Below are 22,434 nucleotides of genomic sequence, written 5' to 3'. Positions count from 1 at the left end.
GGGTGGTACAAAGTTATTTTGGCACATGTTTCCACTGCGTCAGTTTCCCCTTGAAACAAAGGAGACAAAGGTCACAGACAGACCACTAAGAGAGCAAAGGTTAGATAGTGGGCATGATGTTCAGACAGCTGTGGCTTTGTCTGTGAGGGGGAGTGTGCTCCGCACCCCAAGGTCACGCGTGCAGACAGCTGAGGCTGCCCGCGGACGGAAGTGTGCTCCACACCCAGCGATCATTCCTACAACAAGGAGCTGTGCTAAAGCAGTTTGACCCCATTTGCACTGAGACGTCAAGCTGGTCTTCAAAACACCTTCCACCCTCACTCCTACAGCAGCAGTAGCAACATCCCCCTCTCTTGGGATCCTGCTGGCTCCCCTGTCTTCCTTCAAGTCCTCCTTATGGACCCCTTCCTCTGGAGCTCTCTCTTTCTGTTGCCCCCTCCAGGGACACTCGACTCTCCCCATCCCAACACTGCTATTCAGAGCCCTTGACATCTCTCACCTTCCTCCTCACACCAGGGAGGGGTCAGCTGGCCGACCACCTGCTGCCCTCCAGCGCCCCCACCATAGGTGGCCAGAACAAGATACTGCAGCGTCCACTTTAGGGATGGGGCTCAGGTAACGCTAAGGGCCAATACAGTGGTACCTTGGTTCTCAAACTTAATCCGTTCCGGAAGTCCATTCCAAAACCAAAACATTCCAAAACCAAGGCGCGCTTTCCCATAGAAAGTAATGCAAAGTGGATTAATCCGTTCCAGACTTAAAAACAACCCCTAAAACAGCAGTTTGACATGACTTTTGCTATCTAACGAGACCATTGATCCATAAAATGAAAGCAATAAACAATGTACAGTGGTACCTCCGGTTACATACGCTTCAGGTTACAGACTCCGCTAACCCAGAAATAGTACCTCGGGTTAAGAACTTTGCTTCAGGATGAGAACAGAAATTGTGCTGTGGCGGCGCAGCAGCAGTGGGAGGCCCCATTAGCTAAAGTGGTGCTTCAGGTTAAGAACATTTTCAGGTTAAGAACGGACCTCCGGAACGAATTAAGTTCTTAACCCAAGGTACCACTGTACTGCAGTCACACAATCAATCAATCAGTAGCTGAACTGGTTTCCGCACAGTCACAAACACAAAACAAATAGAGCTGCGAAAACAAAAACGCAAAGTAAACAGCAAAACCCGACAGACCTCAGCGTAGCAATCAAATGTTCAGCTTCCCAAAAAAGTTTGCAAACCAGTTTGCTGTGTTTGGGTTCCAAGTTGTTTGAGTACCAAGGCGTTTGAGAACCAAGGTCCCACTGTAGAGTCTCACCTGTTCCTAAAAAGCTGTGGGCTCTGGCTTGGCTCCCCCAACCTGAGGCACGCTTGCCCACCCCCTCAGGCCTCCAGCCCACCAGCCCCTGAGAGTGGCAGGGGCAGCAGAGGGAGGTCAGGCAGGGGCAACCTTGGCATGGGCTCCTCCTGGGCTGGGCTCTCCCTGCTGCTGCTGCCGGCTGAGCCCTGCCGGACACTCACTTGAGCTTCAGCTCCCTCGTCTGCTCGTTCTGTGCCTCTTCCAGGTCTTGCCGCACGCGGATGTATTCATCGTGTTGGTCCTGGATCTCAGCCTTCACAGCCTGGAGTTTTGCATAGAGCTGTCGGGGCGAGAAAAAGGGGCATCGCTCGTTTATTTATTTATTTCAATAAATAAATAAATATTCATTTTATAACACAAATAAAAAACAAGACAGAAAAGACAAACAATACGAACAAATTCTTGTCATATCCTTATTTTAAGTTGACTTCCCCAAGTCCCACCTATCTGATTTTCATTTTCCTTCATCTTTAGCAGTTTACATATATCATAATTTCTAACCGTCTTTTTTCTTTAATCATACTTAAAATAACTTCACATTTTATCACTTACAAATAATACTATTTTAAAATACCCTATCTTCTGCTTCTAACCCTACAGCCTATATCCACTTCCAAAGCTATTCTAGGGTTTAAATATTAACATATTTTTTCAAATATTCCTTATTCTTTCAGTCTTCTTCCACCGTCTCTTCTCTCTGGTCTCGGAGTCTCCCGGTCAGTTCGGCAAGCTTCATAGAGTCCATGGGCATCGCTCATTTAGGGTAACGGCCGTTGTGCCACTGCCAGCCAATGTGCCCTTCACCATGCCACAAGCCGCCACGGGCACTGAAGGCCAAATTGACAGAAGGGCGGACGACTTATAGAAATTTATTAAAACAAGAGGGAACAGAGTACAAATTAAATTTAAGGAATTATCTGGGAAATTCACAACATGGTTACAATATCATCATTTGAATGAAGTATTTAAGAAAGATAGGCTACGAGGGTTTGGGGAACAAATATCGCAACTGGAGAGAGACCTGTTGGAATGTAATGTAAAAGTGCTGTCTAAAATGTAGAAAATATGATTGGAATGGGAGACAAAGGATGAGCAAGTAAAATCCTCAAGGATGTATTGGTCATAATATAGACATGGAAGCATGGGAACAATTGTGGAATATGGATATAAATGTTACGGTCTAAGAGAAAATTATATGAAAATGATATATCAATGGTATTTAACACCGAGTGAATAGGCAAAAATGTATAAAACTAAATCAAATAAATGTTGGGAATGTAAAGAGAAAGAAGGTTCTTTTTATCATATGGTCTTGTCGTAAGGTTAAAGCTTATTGGGAAATGATATATAATGAATTGAAAAGGATGTTCAAAATAACTCTTATTTTTTAAAAAATCCAGAAGCTTTTCTTTTGGGAATTATAGGGACAGAACTACCTAAATTGTATAGAATTTTATTTATGTATGCTACTACAGCAGCAAGAATGTTACTCGCCCCAAAATGGAAAGAAGCAGAAGTCCCAGGAAAGGAAGAATTGATACTGAAACTTATGGAATATGCAGAAATGGTGAAACTTAAGAATAAGAAATAACAAACAGCAAACTTTTTATAAAAGAACGGAAATGGTTTATTCAATATTTACAGATAAATTGTAAACAGATAAAAACATTGGCAGGATTATTGCAACAACCTGCAGTTTTATAAGCAGTCATTTATAATTAAATGAGCAAGTTAAATTAATTTGGATATGCAGAAGATAGTAAAAAATAAATTTAAGGAACCGCAGAAAAGAGGGGGAAGGAAGTCAAATTTTGAAATGTTCAGTGGATTGTAAAACTAATGAAATGCATAAATTTGAAAATTAGAAAAACTTTTTTTTTTGAAAAAAATGTTTGTCTCTGGCTTGGGTCCCAATCCCTGGCAAGCGAAGCCTTGACCTGGGCTCTCGCGCTGTGCCTCGGACTGCAGCTACGGGGAAGGAGGGACCCCCCCGTCTCCCGCCGCCCCCTCTGGCCACGCTCCCCCCCCCCGGCTCACCTTCTTCAGCTTCTTGGTCTTGATCTCCACTTCCTGCTGCAAGGAGGTGAACGTTTCCCGCAGCTCCATGGTCTCCTCGTCCCGCAAGAGCACCTGCTGCTGCATCTCACGCTCCCGCCGCTTCTGTGGGTTGAGCCCAGCAAAGTCTGTGTGGGTCAGGGGCTTCTCAGCTGAAACCCCCACCTGCAGACCCTCACACGTGCCTTTGCATTCTGAAACATGCTGCCGGGGGGGGGGGGGAGAGCTGGGTGTGCCGCAAGGCGCCCTTCCACCTGCAAACTTCACATTCATCCAGTGCTTTACCAGCTGCACTGGCTCTCGGTGGAGTACAGGATCAGGTTTAAGGTGCTGGTTTTGACCTTTAAAGCCCTATATAGCTCAGGACCCTGGTACCTACGGGACCGCCTCTCCTGGTATGTCCCACGGAGGACCTTAAGGACTTTGGAGGTCCCAAGTCACAAGGTGGTTAGATTGGTCTCAACTAGGACCAGGGCCTTTTCAGCACTGGCCCCAACTTGGTGGAACGCTCTGCCACAAGAGACTAGGGCCTGCCGTTCTTTCCTGCCCTGTAGATGACCTGGGCTCACTTGACGGCTCCTTGACATCAGCATATGCTGGCTTTACGCCCGAGGTGTCCTGAGCACCTGGCTACACTCCTGGGGGAGTGACGCCAGATTTGCAGCCTACAAGAAGGGGAGCAAACTGGAGACCCAACGGCCACAGATGGCCGCCGTCAAGGGCTTGCGGACTGCGGCCCAGCACCCAGGCCCTGCTTCTCTCCTGCAGAGCACTGGAAGGAAGGGGACAGGTGTGTTTTAAAGGGCCGCCAGCTATGGCTGCAGTTGGCTGGTGAGGGGCACATTCATCAGCCTGCAGAGGGGAGGAAAGGCAGGAGGGGTTGTTACTGGCCCTGCTCCCGCCCTGCCCGTCTCTCTACCTGCTCCGCAATCTCCTGCCTCTTCAGTTCCAGCATCTTTTGCTGCTCGTTGGTGTGGTCCATGATGTTCCTTCCGCCAATCAGCAACTTGCTCTCCATCGCCTGGAGAAAGGAAGGAGGAGGAAAACGATGGTTTATCAAGCCATGGTTTAGTATTAAGTGCTGTGCACACACAGTAGCTGAACTATGGTTTGTTTACCACCAAAAGCAAGCAAACAGGACCTGAAGCCGTGATTTGCAGATGGCTTCCATGGATCAGTGTGGCGGAGCTGCTGGGCCTCCCAGTCTCGCCCCAGGCTCCTTTTGGGCATGTAAGAGGGAAAGGAGAATGCACAAAAATCAGCCCTGAGTGCTCACTGGAAGGACAGATCCTGAAGCTGAGGCTCCAAGACTTTGGCCACCTCATGAGAAGAGAAGACTCCCTGGAAAAGACCCTGATGTTGGGAAAGATGGAGGGCCCAAGGAGAAGGGGACGACAGAGGATGAGATGGTTGGACAGTGTTCTCGAAGCTACCAGCATGAGTTTGACCAAACTGCGGGAGGCAGGGGAAGACAGGAGTGCCTGGTGTGCTCTGGTCCAGGGGGTCACGAAGAGTCGGACGTGACTAAATGACTAAACAACAACAACAAGAGCCTTACAAGGCTGTTGAGACACCAAAGCAAAGCAAGATTTGAAACCCTTCCAACTCTACAATTCTATGATTCCAGGATCCCAGCACAGTAAGTAAGAGAGGGATGGCATCTCAACAAAACCTGTGCGGTGACCCCTGATGAGAAACACACAAATACAAGATGCAACAAAAGGAAGGCGAAGACTTCAGTCAGCAGATTTCTCAGTGAAACAAGCTGCCCAGGGAAGATCTCTGGAGGGATTTGCAGTGATCCTCCATCAGCATCCGTCAGGAGCGTGGGGATTTCCTGCCTATGAGGACCAGCCGAGTGTTGGTGGGGAATTAGAGGGTTGGAACCAGAGGAGAGGACCTGGTGGTGCGGCCTTTCTCCGCACTGAGTTCCAGAGCTGTGAACAGGGGCTGACAAAGTCCAAGAATGCCCCCAGCACTGTGGCAAGAGAAACTGATGGACTAGGCGAAATTGGCGGAATTGACACACAAACTACGTGACAAGGACAACTGTGACTTGAAAGAAAAATGGGAACCTTTTACAAAGTCCTTAAAGAAACAACAAAACGAACTGGACTCCTTGGCAGGTTTTGAATAAACATACACAAACTTTTGCGGTCTTGACTATGCTACCACTCAGTGGATTTGTAACTGGCTGACTGACCGAACCCAAAGGGTGCTCATCAATGGTTCCTCTTCATCCTGGAGAAGAGTGACTAGTGGGGTGCCACAGGGTTCTGTCTTGGGCCCGGTCTTATTCAACATCTTTATCAACGACTTGGATGATGGATTCAAGGGCATCCTGATCAAATTTGCAGATGACACCAAACTGGGAGGGGTGGCTAACACCCCAGAGGACAGGATCACACTTCAAAACGACCTTGACAGATTAGAGAACTGGGCCAAAACAAACAAGATGAATTTTAACAGGGAGAAATGTAAAGTATTGCACTTGGGCAAAAAAAATGAGAGGCACAAATACAAGATGGGTGACACCTGGCTTGAGAGCACTACATGTGAAAAGGATCTAGGAGTCTTGGTTGACCACAAACTTGACATGAGCCAACAGTGTGACGCGGCAGCTAAAAAAGCCAATGCAATTCTGGGCTGCATCAATAGGAGTATAGCATCTAGATCAAGGGAAGTAATAGTGCCACTGTATTCTGCTCTGGTCAGACCTCACCTGGAGTACTGTGTCCAGTTCTGGGCACCACAGTTCAAGAAGGACACTGACAAACTGGAACGTGTCCAGAGGAGGGCAACCAAAATGGTCAAAGGCCTGGAAAGGATGCCTTATGAGGAACGGCTAAGGGAGCTGGGCATGTTTAGCCTGGAGAAGAGGAGGTTAAGGGGTGATATGATAGCCATGTTCAAATATAGAAAAGGATGTCACATAGAGGAGGGAGAAAGGTTGTTTTCTGCTGCTCCAGAGAAGCGGACACGGAGCAATGGATCCAAACTACAAGAAAGAAGATTCCACCTAAACATGAGGAAGAACTTCCTGACAGTAAGAGCTGTTCGACAGTGGAATTTGCTGCCAAGGAGTGTGGTGGAGTCTCCTTCTTTGGAGGTCTTTAAGCAGAGGCTTGACAACCATATGTCAGGAGTGCTCTGATGGTGTTTCCTGCTTGGCAGGGGGTTGGACTCGATGGCCCTTGTGGTCTCTTCCAACTCTAGGATTCTATGATTTTTTTATTGGTAATATATTGATAGATAAATCAAGAATCTTTACAATTTTATAATATGCAGAGAATAACATGTGCTGATTGCCAAAGAATGGATGCTTTTGAATTCTGGTGCTGGAGGAGACTCTTGAGAGTCCCATGGACTGCAAGAAAATCAAACCTCTCCATTCTGAGTGAAATCAGCCCTGAGTGCTCACTGGAAGGACAGATCGTGAAGCTGAGGCTCCAATATTTTGGCTACCTCATGAGAAGAGAAGACTCCCTGGAAAAGACCCTTATGTTGGGAAAGATGGAGGGCACAAGGAGAGGGGGACGACAGAGGACAAGACGGTGGGACAGTGTTCTCGAAGGTACCAGCATGAGGGAGGCAGTGGAAGACAGGAGGGCCTGGCGTGCTCTGGTCCAGGGGGTCACGAAGAGGCGGACATGACTAAATGACTAAACAACAACAACATGTGCTGAAAATCCAGAGAGAGGAGCTGAGAGAAGGGGTTTTTTATTTTTGGGAGGAGAGGGAAGGGAAAAATGGGGGGGGGGAATCAGGATGATGTGCTTTTGATAAATTGTTATGTTGAAATTCCTAATAAAAAATATTTTTAAAAAGAATGCCCCCAGCCACCGTCCCCCGTGCGCAGGGCATGCCCGCCTGGCCTGCAGACCTCTGGTGAGGAAGGAGCTGTGGGCACCGTGCCCCTTGGGCGCCTGTTCCCAGGCCTTGCTCCTGGCACATCCCACGCTGGGCTGGCCCAAGGCCAGGACCACGTCTTTCCGTCTTTCCTCCCTTCCTTCCTCCCTTCCGCACAGCTGTCGGGCTCCACAGCTGCTGCCGCCGCCTGCAGGACAGCTGCAGCCCCAGCTTGCAAGGCACCCTTTCCTTCTTGCCCAGAGCAGCCCCCTCCCCACACAAACCCCAGCGGCGGAAGACCCCACCTGGAAGACTAGCAGGCAAGGGGCTTTCAAGGCAGTCAGGGACTGGGGGGTTTTGCATGGAGAATGCAGCCCCCAATGAGACACCCCCCACCCCCCACAGAGGGGAATCTGGCTGGAGCTATGAGGGCATGTGAACCTGCCCCCTGGTGCTCTCTGTCCATTCATGGGGGGCAGAGAAGTTGTTTTCTTTGCAAAGGAAAGCTCGGCTTCTGAGTTGGGGCAACTCAGGGACCTCAGGATTCCATGGACAGAGAACTAGGGAAGATGTGGGCTGAAGAAAGCCACTCGGCTTTGATTGTGAAGATCACAGAATCATAGCATTGTAGACTTGGAAGGGACCCTAAGGATCATCTAGTCCAACCCCCTACAAAGCAGGAATCTCAGCTAAGATGGCCATGCAACCTCTGCCTAAAAACCGCCAAGGAAGCAGATCAGGTGTGATGTTTTGGAGCAGGGAAGAAGAAGTGCCAATGAGGAAGTGCCAGACCAAAGAGGTTGCAGATGAACTCAATACCTCACGGACAGCCTCTCCCCTTATGAACCTACCCAGACCCTGAGATCATCTTCTGAGGCCCTCCTTCATGTGCCCCCTCCTTGAGAGGTCCAGAGGGGGGCAACATGAGAGCAGGGCCTTCTCTGAAGTGGCTCCCTGTCTGTGGAATGCTCTCCCCAGGGACGCTCGCCTGGCGCCTTCATTATACACCTTCAGGTGCCAGGCAAAAACGCTCCTTTTTAACCAGGCCTTTGGTTCATTTGACTGACATCCTATGCCCTTTAAAAATGTGTTTTTGTGGGGAGAGGGGCTATTGGGTTGTTGTTTTAATTTTTACTATGTATTTTGTGGTTTTATATCTTGATTTTATTCTGTGAACTGCCCTGAGACCCCCAGGTACAGGGCAGTATATAAATTCAATAATAATAAAAAATAAAAATAAATGGCCGCGGTTTCCTGTGCAGCCGCCTCAGGGGATGGACTTGTGGCATCTCTGAGGGTTGCCGAGATCTGGCAAAATCCACCAGGAAACCCTTTTGAACCGAGCAATGCCTGTCTCCTTCCCACTTGAGGACCCCCAGCCAATCTGTGCCCCTGCTGTGTTAACCATGTGGAGAGCTGCCCGCGTGGCATAATGACAAAGTGTTGGACAAGGACCTGGGTTCAAATTCCCCACTCGGCCATGAAGTTAATCAGGGGGCCAGTCACTGCCTCTCAGCATAACCTACCTCGCAGGGTGGTTGTTGGGGTTAAATAAAGGAGGCAGCCATGTTACGCCACCTTGAGCTCTTTGGAGAAAAAGGCAGGGCACAGATGTAATGAACAGGTAATGGCAATAGTAATGAATTCTTCAATGACAAACCTAGACAGCATCTTAAACAGCAGAGACATCACCTTGCCAACAAAGGTCCGTATAGTTAAAGCTCTGGTTTTCCCAGTAGTGATGTATGGAAGTGAGAGCTGGACCATAAAGAAGGCTGATCGCCGGAGAATTGATGCTTTTGAATTATGGTGCTGGAGGAGACTCTGGAGAGTCCCATGGACTGCAAGAAGATCCAACCTCTCCATTCTGAAGGAAATCAGCCCTGAGTGCTCACTGGAAGGACAGATCCTGAAGCTGAGGCTCCAAGACTTTGGCCACCTCATGAGAAGAGAAGACTCCCTGGAACAGACCCGGATGTTGGGAAAGATGGAGGGCACAAGGAGAAGGGAGCGACAGAGGACTACATGGTGGGACAGTGTTCTCGAAGCTACCAGCATGAGTTTGACCAAACTGCGGGAGGCAGTGGAAGACAGGAGTGCCTGGCGTGCTCTGGTCCAGGGGGTCACCAAGAGGCGGACACAACTAAATGACTAAACAACAACAACAATGAATTCTTCAGGTGCCAAAATAGCCTGGCCCCAAATATTTTGAAATCCTGAGAAATAATCGCCTCATGGTTAGTGAGCATCAGGTTCCACTCCAGGATTTTCCCAAAATGGAGGAAGAGGAGCAAAAAAAGGCAGCGCAGCTCACCCACACAATCGGGCAGAGACTGCCAAGCTCCCGGGGGATGATACAGCCCACCAGCTTCCTCTCGAAACATCCGCCTCCCTCCCTCCTCTCCCACAGGAGGTCCCTGTCAGCTCTCATAACATCTCAGGGGCCTTGGGAAAGCAAACATGCGCTCCCCATGCCCATCAACAAGCGTGTCCTCCCCCCCGGCAGAGGATAAGTCTGGCCCCCCTCCCCACCCCTTCTCGGTCCCCTGGCCTTTGTCAACGGGCTCGGCTGCTTCCCACACGGGTGGCTATATTTAGAGCCAGGCTGCCTCAGAAGCCCGGTCGCTGGGGATCACAGAATCATAGGCTTGTAAAGCTTGAGGGGACCCTGAGGGTCATCCAGACCAACCTCCTGCAATGCAGGAATCGCAGCTGAAGAAGCCCTAGCAGGTGGACATCCGACCTCTGCTTGAAAACCTCCAGGGAAGGAGAGTCTAAGACAGGCAGTCCGTTCCATTGCCAAACGGCTCTTCCTGCCAGACAGAGTGCTTTTACACCACTGCACGCATGTAAAGTTCTGGGAGGGACGCGGTGGCACTGTAGTCTAAACCACAGAGCCTAGGGCTTGCCGATCAGAAGGTTGGTGGTTTGAATCCTCGCGACGGGGTGAGCTCCCGTTGCTCGGTCCCTGCTCCTGCCCACCTAGCAGTTCAAAAGCACACCAGCACAAGTAGATAAATAGGTACCGCTCCGGCGGGAAGGTAAACGGCGTTTCCGTGCGCTGCTCTGGTTCGCCAGAAGCGGCTTAGTCATGCTGGCCACCTGACCCGGAAGCTGTACGCCGGCTCCCTCGGCCAGTAATGCGAGATGAGCGCCGCAACCCCAGAGTTGGCCACGACTGGACCTAATGGTCAGGGGTCCATTTACCTTTACCTAAAGTTCTGGGAGGGATGCGGGTGGCGCTGTGGGTTAAACCACAGAGCCTAGGACTTGCCAATCAGAAGGTCAGCAGTTCGAATCTGCACGACGGGGTGAACTCCCTTTTCTCGGTCCCTGCTCCTGCCAACCTAGCAGTTCGAAAGCACCTCAAAGTGCAAGTAGATTAATAGGTACCGCTCTTGCGGAAAGGTAAACGGTGTTTCCGTGCGCTGCTCTGGTTCACCAGAAGCGGCTTAGCCATGCTGGCCACATGACCCGGAAGCTGTACGCCGGCTCCCTTGGCCAGTAAAGCGAGATGAGCGCCGCAACCCCAGAGTCGGCCGCGACTGGACCTAATGGTCAGGGGTCCCTTTACCTTTAAAGTTCTGGGATGCTTCCGAATCCCTCCCACAAAATACAGATAATCTGGAGGCTCCCTTAGCCTAAGTAGCTTCCTATATTCCAAGGAAAGGAATCTGCAGCGCTCCAGAAGGTTGCTGGACTCCCAGCGGCCGCAGCCAGGGTGGAAGACTTCCTTAAAGGTAGAATTATGAAGCCTATCGAAGAACAAGGCTTGCCAAAGCAGAAGCAGCATGGCTTCTGCAAGGGTAAGGAAACCGTGTCTCACAAACCTGTTTGAGTTCTTAGAGAGTGTCAACAAGCAAATAGATGGAAGGTGATGCAATTGGCCTTAGCCTTTCAAAAAGCTTTTGGCAAAGTACTTCACCAAAGATTGAATAAGCTTAACAGCTATAGAAGTTGAAGAGAGATCCTCTTGTGCATCAGTAAGTGGTTAAGAAGCATGAAGCAGAGACTAGGAACATCTTCACTGAGCAATCTGCTACGGCCCCAGGGTCTCCTTGCTGGTCACCACCAGTTCAGACTGGTATGAAGGAACAGAGTCAGGACACCTCCAGAGTGTCAGTATTTCACAGGGGGCAGGGGGTTCAAGCCCATACTGAGAAAGAGAGGTTTGTGCAATCCACTTTAAAGAAGAAACAAAGGTTTTGCAGTTTGGGAAATGATGGGGGAAATGCATTGCAAAATGTTGGGTGAACAAATGAGTAACGAGAAGACATCAGAACACCTCTGTTATAAGAAATCTTAGGTCCCAAATATAAAATAAACGGTCATAAAGGTACAAGGCAAACACATAGATAAGTAGAATCATAGAATCCTAGAGTTGGAAGAGACCACAAGGGCCATCGAGTCCAACCCCCTGCCAAGCAGGAAACACCATCAGAGCACTCCTGACATATGGTTGTCAAGCCTCTGCTTAAAGACCTCCAAAGAAGGAGACTCCACCACACTCCTTGGCAGCAAATTCCACTGTCGAACAGCTCTTACTGTCAGGAAGTTCTTCCTCATGTTTAGGTGGAATCTTCTTTCTTGTAGTTTGGATCCATTGCTCCGTGTCCGCTTCTCTGGAGCAGCAGAAAACAACCTTTCTCCCTCCTCTATGTGACATCCTTTTATATATTTGAACATGGCTATCATATCACCCCTTAACCTCCTCTTCTCCAGGCTAAACATGCCCAGCTCCCTTAGCCGTTCCTCATAAGGCATCATTTCCAGACCTTTGACCATTTTGGTTGCCCTCCTCTGGACACGTTCCAGTTTGTCAGTGTCCTTCTTGAACTGTGGTGCCCAGAACTGGACACAGTACTCCAGGTGAGGTCTGACCAGAGCAGAATACAGTGGCACTATTACTTCCCTTGATCTAGATGCTATACTCCTATTGATGCAGCCCAGAATTGCATTGGCTTTTTTAGCTGCCGCGTCACACTGTTGGCTCATGTCAAGTTTGTGGTCAACCAAGACTCCTAGATCCTTTATAAACCACGTGTCTGAAATAGTACAGGAGAATAATCCTGGAGACATTTTGACTCTCACAAATTGACCTCAATTTATTTCTCTGCAAGGAGGGAGAAAATGGAGAAAGAAGAATAGGATGAGCCTGTGACCTGGATTCAGGAACTGAAGTATTAACCATCACCAAAGAATGGCCAGGCTGCCCAGGTAATGTAATCAGTGACCATCATCAGGTATCCTGGCAGGTAGGATTTCTGCTGTAGACTGCCTCCTACTGTGATGTATGTATGATGTTTTGGGGGTGGTCTTGGACTACAGGGTGGGCAATTTCAATAGTCTATATAAGGGCTTGCGCACCATTGTTCTGGGTTCCTCCTCCTTTCCTGCGTGTGGTGAGTGAGGACCCTGTTGCAACAGTTTAATAAAGATCAGGCTTAATAGCTGCTTTGCTTCTCAATATTCTCTGCTTGGCCTCTGTTATTTTCTCCTACTGATAGAGAACCCATGTAAGGACTCTATATGGGCTCCGGAATGCCCCATAAGGGAAAAGGAGAAGCATTTTTTCTTATAGCACCCCCAAACCAAATGAGGAGGGAAGCTCGTCATATAATCCACCCGGTCTACTGCCCTTAGTGACACAAGACCCCCATAAAAGTGTGTGGTTTAAAATTGTGCACCAAAAACTCCTCTCCTGTGGACTCCACCCACATCAGCTTCTCACAATGGGCTTTATTAAAGCAAAAAGGCTAATTGGACAGCGTCTGAAGGACTTAGAGCAACAGAACAATCTGGCCTTTATAAAGAAACTCTGTCCTTGGTGTGCCTTTTTCCCGCCTTCTCAGTTTGATTCCCTGGCACCATATTTGTATAAATTAACCATCCCAAAATACAGACGTGCCTTCTTCACACTGGCCAGATTGGATGTGATGCCCTCTGCTGTACTTGAGGGCCGATACCAAAAGATTCCAACTGAGAAACGACTCTGCCCCTGTGGAGATGGCAGAGTGGCTCATGCTCTCCTGTCTGTCCCCTTTATATTGGGGGAATGAGATCATCACCCCACTCTTACTGACCATCCCAGGCCGCCCATTGGAGGCCACATTGTTCTTTCTTTTATCAGATCAAAATGATCAGACAACAGCAAAGGTTGCTAGGTTTATCAAGCGTGCAATGAGATTAAGGGCCACTAAATGAACGATAATCTTGGTCATTTGATTGTCCTTTTTACCTGCTGTTGTCTTTTTTAATTGTATACAGTGGTACCTCGGGTTAAGTACTTAATTCCTTCCGGAGGTCCGTTCTTAACCTGGAACCGTTCTTAACCTGAAGCACCACTTTAGCTAATGGGGCCTCCTGCTGCTGCCGCGCAGCCGGAGCACGATTTCTGTTCTCATCCTGAAGCAAAGTTATTAACCTGAGGTACTATTTCTTGATTAGTGGAGTCTGTAACCTGAAGCGTATGTAACCTGAAGCGTATGTAACCTGAGGTATCACTGTATATTGCCCGTTTTATGTGGCTATGGCCGTTGGCTAATGCGAATAAAGTTTATCTATCTATCATTGTCATATAACCACTCCACAAACACATCAGGATGAATGCTTAATAAGGATGTCGTCCGAAGAAGCCCCCTGTTCCATCTGCTGACTCTAGCGAGTTCTTGCATCAAGGGAGCGGGAAAACGTTTTGCCTTCAGAGAAGGAGTGTCTGTGTGCAGATATGCTGACAATTTTCAAAGAAAAGGATGATGGAAAGATGAGGAAGTGGGGAATTGCTGTTCAACCCCTCTCCCGGGGAAAAGATCTGCATCAGTGAGTTTAAATTGCAACAAGGTAGATTTCGCCGATCCATTAGGCCAAACTTCCCGTCCAACAGATGCACAATCCTGTTAAACTGAGCCCTTGGAGGTAAGCCAATTTCTGCATATTGTAATCTGTGGGATTATTGCTGCTACGGTCCAACTCGGCTCACCAGCAAAATAAGCTTTCTTTCGAAGTTGTCCACCTTGGATGAAACAGCTGCTTGCGCAAGACAGACACTTCCAGACACGGCCACTCAAGGAAGCGAGGGAACTAGAAGTCCCACTGGTCTCAGGGGATAAATTCCGGGAGGGAAAGAGGGTTTGGAGTGCTACTCATCTGTGAATTTACTTGCTTTATTTAAAAAATTGTTTCGCTTGAAACACCACCTGGCAGGCTGAGGAACAGCAGGACATGATCCTGGACTGAACATTTTGAATAATCCTTCTATACATTATCAGCCGATGGACCACTGGAAGCCCTCCTTATTTCTTTTTCTTATCTCTCTTTTAATCTTTCCCTTCTAAGAATTCTGGTTTGGGAGTTTTCTCCTGCTCTCTACCTATATTCATGTTTTGTTATGTCTTTTGAGGCCCGCTAAATGAAGATACACACAAGGAGGAGATGGATGGATAGATGAAGGACCCTCCGTGAGCGGCATGGAAGGGAGGGTCTCTGGGGGGGCCGCTGGGCGAAGGAAGCAATAGGCCTCCTGACCGCCTTTCGCTGCTCGCTGGCTGCAAGCTCAGGGGGCCTACTGCTCTAGATACCCTGCATCTAGCACACTTATATAGGTCACCGCATGCAGCCAATGCGCTTCCGTTGGCAGGGCTGTAACTATTTCTCACTCTCCCCCACTGGCTATTCTATGCATCGAAGCCTCCCTCCTTCCCAGGGGGTGCTTCCCGGGGCAGGCGGGTGTTGTGGGGGGTGGCCTGAAAGGGTTTCTGCCCGCCTCTTCTCCTTGCCTGCGTTGCAATTTCACCGACATCTGGCTCCTGGGAGGCCCCTGCGGCAGGAGCAGGCTAACTAAATGGATTAAAGAGTGAAACTGGAAACCGCCGGCACCACATGCCGCCGTAAACACACCTCTGCCAATTACACACTTATTTGCACTTAGAGGCACACTCACAGAGGAAGCCTGGCACTAACAGACCCAGCACATGCGCCATCTGCTCTGGAGGAGACCCAAAGGAATCCATCTCGGAAGGCGAACACGCACACCGTTCCGTAACAACCTTATTCAGTTTCACAAGGATGCATTAAAAGGCGAAGAAGAAGAGTTTGGATTTGATATCCCGCCTTTCACTCCCTTTAAGGAGTCTCAAAGCAGCTAACATTCTCCTTTCCCTTCCTGCCCCACAACAAACACTCTGTGAGGTGAGTGGGGCTGAGAGACTTCAGAGAAGTGTGACTGGCCCAAGGTCACCCAGCAGCTGCTTGTGGAGGAGCGGAGACGCGAACCCGGTTCCCCAGATTACGAGTCCACCGCTCTTAACCACTACACCACACTGGCTCTTAGGGGGAAGAACAGCATCACGCCAGTGGCCCATCAAGTCCAGCATCCTGTTCAACAAGATCCTCCAAAGAGGACAGCTGCAAGGATTCAAGCACCAGGCCATCTCTCCAGTGTTAGAAATCAGTCAGGCGCATTTTGTGACAGGCGCAGGTCTGATGGCAACCACATGGAGATCTCTGGGTGCCAGGCTGGCAAATGGAGAAAGCAAAGAGTCGCTTAGAGATGGACCCGAAATATTTTCCTTGAAGCTTGATTATGTTTTATTCTGGATTGTTTTACAGTACCACCTCTGGTTGTGAATGGGATCCGTTCCGGAGGCCCGTTCGCAACCTGAGAAGAACGCAACCCGCGTCTGCGCGTGCCACGATTCGCCGCTTCTGCGCATGCTGTGACATCTTTTTGCGTGTCTGCACGTTCGCGAGCAGTTAAACCTGGAAGTAACTCTTTCCAGTACTTCCGGGTCGCCATGGGACACAACCTGAAAACGCGCAATCTGAAGCAAACGTAACATGAGGTATGGCTGTATTTGATGTTTTAACGTGCTTGTAAACCTCCTTGAGACTTGTTCTTTCAACTATAATGCGGTATAGAAATGAAAACAACGACAACACTCCTCTGCAAAATAAAAAACAAAGGCACCTAGGCATTTGACATACCCTCCAACGTTTCCAGAATGAAAACGGGTGTCCCATTCCACAACAATAATTTTACTGTTTATACCCCACATATCTTACTAGGTTGGCCCAGCACGCTGGACAGCTTTCAACATATATAAACATGTAACAAAACATGAAACATTATAAAACTTCCCTATACAGAGCTGCCTTCAGATGGCTCGGGGGTCAGATAACTCCATACCCTCCAACATTTCTCCAATGAAAATAGGGACGTTCTAAGGAATAGCAGGACATTAAATCGGAAACCGTGATGGCTTCTCTATATCAGGGACATCCCTGGAAAATAGGGACACTTGGAGGTTTTGATTCCATTTTGGCGACCATAACCTAAGTTTAAGGGATGCGGGTGGCGCTGTGGGTTAAACCCCAGAGCCTAGGACTTGCTGATCAGAAGGTTGGCGGTTCAAATCCCCGTGACGGGGTGAGCTCCCGTTGCTCGGTCCCTGCTCCTGCCAACCTAGCAGTTTGAAAGCACGTCAAAGTGCAAGTAGATAAATAGGTACCTCTCTGGCGGGAAGGTAAAGGGTGTTTCCGTGCGCTGCTCTGGTTCACCAGAAGCGGCTTAGTCATGCTGGCCACATGACCCGGAAGCTGTACACCGGCTCCCTCGGCCAGTAAAGCGAGATGAGCGCCGCAACCCCAGAGTCGGTCACGACTGGACCTGATGGTCAGGAGTCCCTTTACCTTTAACCTAAGTTTAGGGTGCTATTTGGCAATTCAGTTATATATCTGAGTTTCTAACACTGAGACTCCCCTCCTGTGGCTTCCAGGAACTGGGATTCAGAAGCATTTACTGCCTCTGAAGGTGGAGGCAGAGCAGAGCAGGCACTGAGAGCCCTTCTCCTCCTCCTACATGAATTTGTCTCAAGACAAAAGACACACACACACACTTTCCCTCTCTCCCTGGCAGGAGGTTCAGGCATTGCCAGTCTTCATGAAGCGACCGTGTTGTGCTTTTGGAACAAAAGCATAACTGCTGCTGTCATAATTGGAACAAGCTGGGGCGTCTCTCTGTGTGAGTGCGTGTGCATGTCTCTTTTCCTGTGAACAGACGCAATCTTTGGGTGATGGAGTTGTGGGAGGGAAGCTGCTTCTGATTATCCAGGCCCAGAGAGCAGTTTGGGATGAGTGCTGGTCCTGAGAGCCTTACTGCAGTGGGGAGAGATATCTATATTTCCCTTCTTCTTTTTTAATAAAAGGTTCTCTTGGATTGGTCGGAGAAGAACAATCCTTCAGAAAAGGAGATTTAAGAACAAGCAAAAAGCAAACCGGATGGTTCAATTTCTTTTTCTCTCTGTTTCTCATTTTCCCAAGCTTAAATTCTCCCCAATTCTGCGACGGTTTGGATTGTTTTTAAAACTCAAATGGGGCTCCGTTCTCCAGAGCCCCTTTGTGTGCCCTTTCCCCTGACAGACACATTTTTGCTTTCGCAAGCAATGCCTGCTAACACCACCCGTGCTTCTACAGTTATTGTCGCCACCATGCGCATTTTACGCAGCTTTCCCCCGCTGCACACAATTCTGCCTGGTTTTGTCTTATCTGGTCGGGAGCCACATCACAAAATCTGGAGAAGTGAGAATTCCAGAGGCCAGCTGCCAAGGAGTCAGGAAGGCAAAGGGAACAGGATTTCTTCCCTGCGCTGAATTTCAAGAGCTCTCCAGGATTTCCGGCAAGAGTCTTTCCCCAGCCCTCCCTAGAGAGACGGGTGTGGGGCAGGGTGTGGGGTGTGGGGGGAGTGAACCTGGGACCTCTCTGCATTCAAATGGTGTGCTCCACCCACTGGACCACAGGGCCCTTGTGCAATCCAGGGGTCATGTTTCAGCATTCTCTGTGATGTGGCAGGGCATCCTGGGCTTTTTAAAAAACGCTTCTCAGTTCAACAGAGGGCTGACTATTTCTCATCTTCTCATCTCTCTTCCTTCCCCTCCTCCCTCCCAGATCGAGAGACTCAGACAATACTAAATGCTAAATGATGCCTTGTGGTTCGTAGTCTGGGGGTCATCTGGATGGGAAGACGAACAGCCCCCGTTAGGGACTCATCTTTGTCTTCCATTACACAAGAAAGCTTTTCATCCATCAAACAGGAACCAATAAATTGGGGTTTCCCTCCCTTTCTGTCTTTTTAAAACATTATCTCATGCTTTGTTTCCATTCCCACTTCTCTCCCTGGAATATGCTGGAGGAGGAAGCACCCTTAAAAGAAGCATCCTCAGCCAGACCACCCATAGAATCACAGCATTTTAGAGTTGGAAGGGATCCCAAGGGTCATCTAGTCCAACCCCCTTCAATGAAGGGATCACAGCCATCCAACCTGTTTAAAGAACTCCCCAGAAGGGGAGCCCACCACCTTCTGAGGTCACCTGGTTCACTGCCAAGCACCTCTTGCCATCAGAGAGTTCTGCCTAATATCTAGGGGTGCCTGTGTGCTGGAATTACCTTGGGGGGGGGGTGCTAGGAGGCAAAGGGGGAAATGACTTTGGAAAGCTGGTTTCACAGGATCAAGCTCATCACTTTTGTTGAATTAACTAAGCTAAATCGTTTTAACTGGATTTTGAATCCATGTGGAATTCATCGTTCTGAATTTTAGGGTGTTGCCATCTGCCTTGGTGCATGGTGCTATTCTGAATGATGCTTTCCCTGGGGCAAGCACTAGGGATGAGTTGATGGAACCAAGGAAGGGACCTAAAGCAGTTTGGGAATACTTCTCTTCCCTAAAGCAAACTAGGATCATTAGGCAGAATGGCAGAGAGCTCCAAACAGCGCCGGCAGACTCCCCCGCCAGCCAGCCCCTCCTTGAGATTTCACAGCATCCTTGGGCAACTTACGACATGGATGGGCTTATCAGACGGTTTGCCCATGTGCAAAAATGGAAGAGGGGCTGAATGCTCAAAAAGCAGCCACGGCCGTAACTGAGACGGCGTGGAATTAATTTCCCAGATATTACAGGCCCTTGGGTCACTCTCCGCCTATTACGCCAGCTCCTCTTCATATCATGCTGATAACATTGTGGAAAATTACTTCCAGCCTTTAAAAGGGCACTCCCTGCTTTCAGGCAGAAACGACCCTGGGTCTGAGCTCATCATCAGCTCAGCTACTCTGGCAAGGCAAACAAGCGTGAGCGACATTTCCTCGCAGCTGAGGCTGCCCAAAGAGCTCCTTTGATTGGCACCACCTCCCCAGACCCAGCAGGGCAGGCGACTGGCACCGCAACACAGGGAGCTGCCTTGGGCCAGGTCAGACCGTTCTGGGTCCACCCGTCTCAGCAGCGCTTAGGACACTGGTCAGTAGAAGCTCTCAAGGGTTTGGACAGGGCAGGGGGGTGGCCAGCCTTAACCCAGAGACGCCGTGGGGGCTGAGCCCAGGACCCTCTGCATGCAAGCAGCTATCAGTCTGGCCGGCCACCCCATAATAATAATAATAATAATAATAATAATAATAATAATAATATATTATTTGTACCCCGCCCATCTGGCTGGGTTTCCCCACCACTCTGGGCGGCTTCCAACAAAGATTAAAAATACATTAAAATGTCACACATTAAAAACTTCCCTGAACAGGGTTGCCTTCAGATGTCTTCTAAATGTCAAGTAGTTGTTTATCTCTTTGACATCTGGTGGGAGGGCGTTCCACAGGGCGGGCGCCACCACCAAGAAGGCCCTCTGCCTGGTTCCCTGTAGCTTTGCTTCTCGAAGGGAGGGAACCCCCAGAAGGCCCTCGGCGCTGGACCTCAGTGTCTGGGCAGAACGATGGGGTTGGAGACGCTCCTTAAGGAGCAGGTCAGCAATAATCACATGGCATAAGTGGAGCCAACTCTTTATTAATGGAAACAAGGTCTACTCAGGAGGCCAGGCCTAGAGCACAGCAGCTCATCCCGGGAGATCTTGCCCCAATGGGGCAGTTGTGGGGACTGAGGTTCCCTGCCTTCCACAGCTGCCTCACTCTCCTCCCCCACCGCAGGCCCTTCCCAAGCAATCTGAGACTATGCCCGTGTCTCTGTCTTTGCTCCCCCCTGCTTCATATCTCTCCTGGTCTTGGGAGAACAGTTGGGAGGAAAGCTTGTTGCAGCAGGAGGGGAGACCCCCTGGCTTCTTCACCAGCCTGACTGATTTCTGCCTCTTGGCCTCCTGCTTTAACTGCTGCCTCTGAATCTGCACTGCTCTCTGCTACAGACTCTTCCTGCTCACTGAATCCTGTTGCCTCTTCTGCTTCCGGCACCTTCTCCTCCCAGTCTGCTCCCTCTGACCAGGCAATATCACCCACCACCGACCCCCTGGCTCTGAGCCTTCTTCCTTTGGGGGTTTTCTTGGGGGTTCCCCAACTGGTGCCCTCCCACCACTCCTCAGCATCCAGCCAGTCCAGGACATCAACTTTCCATGGGCCACTGGCCAGCGGAGCAAGGTTGTCCTGCATGGAGGGTGGCATCACAAAAGAAGACCTCCTGGTCCCCTGCCCACTCTGGGCATGAAGGGAGGAAGCTGGCCCCGGGGTGTGTGTGTGTGTCGGGGTGCAGATGACTGCCAATTCGTGATTTGGGAATTCTAAGCCAAGAGAGCAACCACCATAGCTTCCTTTTGTGGGGCGAAGATGAACATGGGGAGCTATGGTAACAGATCCTGCCTAAATGCCACCAAAGGAGGTGCCTTGCAGATCTTTGCTCTGGAGAAGAGAATTCCCTGCAATGATGCTCAGCGGAGTCGGTTGCCGGGCAACAGGTTCTCCTCCCACCTTTTCCCTCCGGAGATGCTCTGCTCAAAGATCTCTCGTGTTGACAAATGCCTCTTCCTACTCTCCAGCCCCCAAGATCTCCCTCTGTTGATGTTGTGGTCTCTGTACTCGCAGCCTGGACGAACTGCAAGACAGGGCCACGGATGCTCCTGCCCCGCCCCCCCCGCCAATCATTTACCCACACTGCACACCGTCACTGGATGCAGCCCAGATGTGTATCTTAGACCCATGGAATGGATACCCGCCCTGCAAATGTGTTTTCAAAGAGCAAATTGTGTTAAGAGCAGTCGCCAGGGGCCAGAGAGGAAGGTACAGTAGAGAGAGAGAGGAGGTTGGAGGACCATCTGCCAGGGGTTCCTGCATTGCCAGGGTTGGACTAGATAACCCTTAGGGGTCTCTTCCAATTCTATGATTCTGTGAAGCAGCTAGCCAGGCCAGGCATCTTGGCTCAGTGGGCCTGACCGATGGGGCTCTCAGGTTGCTCCTTGCATGGGGCTGCGTGTACCTCTTGCATGTACACAAAACAAAACAGAGCAATGGAAATGCGAATTCTGCAACCTGAGCCATCCCTTCCACCATTTGTTCTGCAGTTCTTATTCCTTCCCAGCGTTGCTGATGGCAGGGAACGCCCTCGGCCACCTGAGAACCCGGCTCAGCCCTGCCTCCTCTAGGGAGGAAGGGAAAAGAGAGTGTCAGCCGCTTTGAGACTCCTTCGGGTAGTGATAAAGCGGGATATCAACTCCAAACTCTTCTTCTTCTTCTTCCTGACACCAGCTCTAGGTTCTCAAGCCCCACTTTCCCACCAAAGAGACGCTGACCTTCTCCAGAGGCCTGGCTGGGATGATGCCCTCCACAGCCTCCTGCGCTTCCGCTCTGCTCCTCCACAGCCACGCTTCCTTGCAGGAAGGAGGGAGCAAAATATGAGCAGAGCCGAAAGCTGTCCAACAACAACAGCCTTCCGTTTGAATGCCAGCGAAATGGAGGGGGAGGAGGAGGAGATGGGCTTTGTTGCCCAGCGCTGTCCCCCCCATCCTCTCCCCCCTCCCGCTGCCATTATCAGGATACTGCCGCTGCCTCCTCCACCAGACTGTTCTGCCAGGAAGAATCACATCTCCCAAGCCTCACAGAGTCGCTCCCGGAGGAAGCCGGGCTACGCTGCCTACCAGTACGACTCTCGCCTCATTCGCTGTCAAAATTAGGTCAGGCTGCTCTCACAATGGTGTTTCTCAAGATCCCTGCTCAGAAATGATTTCTCCGTAACATGGTAGTAAGAAAACACACACACACACACACACACACACACACACACACACACACTTGTTTTCAAAATAAAAAGCACAGCATTGTTATCAGTGCCACAAATCCTGCAAATGGAAAACAAACACGAAGGTGTCTTAACACCTGAGCCACAGATGGGGGGGAGAAGGGGCGATGGGAAAAGAGAA

The 22,434-nt window shown here is 49.7% G+C and overlaps 1 protein-coding gene across 2 annotated transcripts in view; it reads right to left on the bottom strand.

Annotated features, from left to right (window-relative positions):
- KIF3C (kinesin family member 3C) overlaps positions 1-22,434 on the bottom strand; it is a 42,718-nt gene that overhangs the window by 11,456 nt on the left and 8,828 nt on the right. For both annotated transcript variants that reach the window (XM_053383862.1, XM_053383861.1), the window contains exons 2-4: positions 4,332-4,433; positions 3,395-3,517; positions 1,519-1,637 (exon numbers count right to left, since the gene is read on the bottom strand). In XM_053383862.1, the coding sequence (XP_053239837.1) occupies positions 1,519-1,637; positions 3,395-3,517; positions 4,332-4,433 (344 nt within the window). The remainder of the gene's footprint in view (positions 1-1,518; positions 1,638-3,394; positions 3,518-4,331; positions 4,434-22,434) is intronic.

The sequence above is a fragment of the Podarcis raffonei genome, chromosome 3 (genome assembly GCF_027172205.1).
Source record: "Podarcis raffonei isolate rPodRaf1 chromosome 3, rPodRaf1.pri, whole genome shotgun sequence".
Taxonomy (NCBI): Eukaryota; Metazoa; Chordata; class Lepidosauria; order Squamata; family Lacertidae; genus Podarcis; species Podarcis raffonei.
The sequence above is the reverse complement of the archived record's forward strand: the minus strand, read 5'-3'. Positions and strand labels throughout refer to the sequence as shown.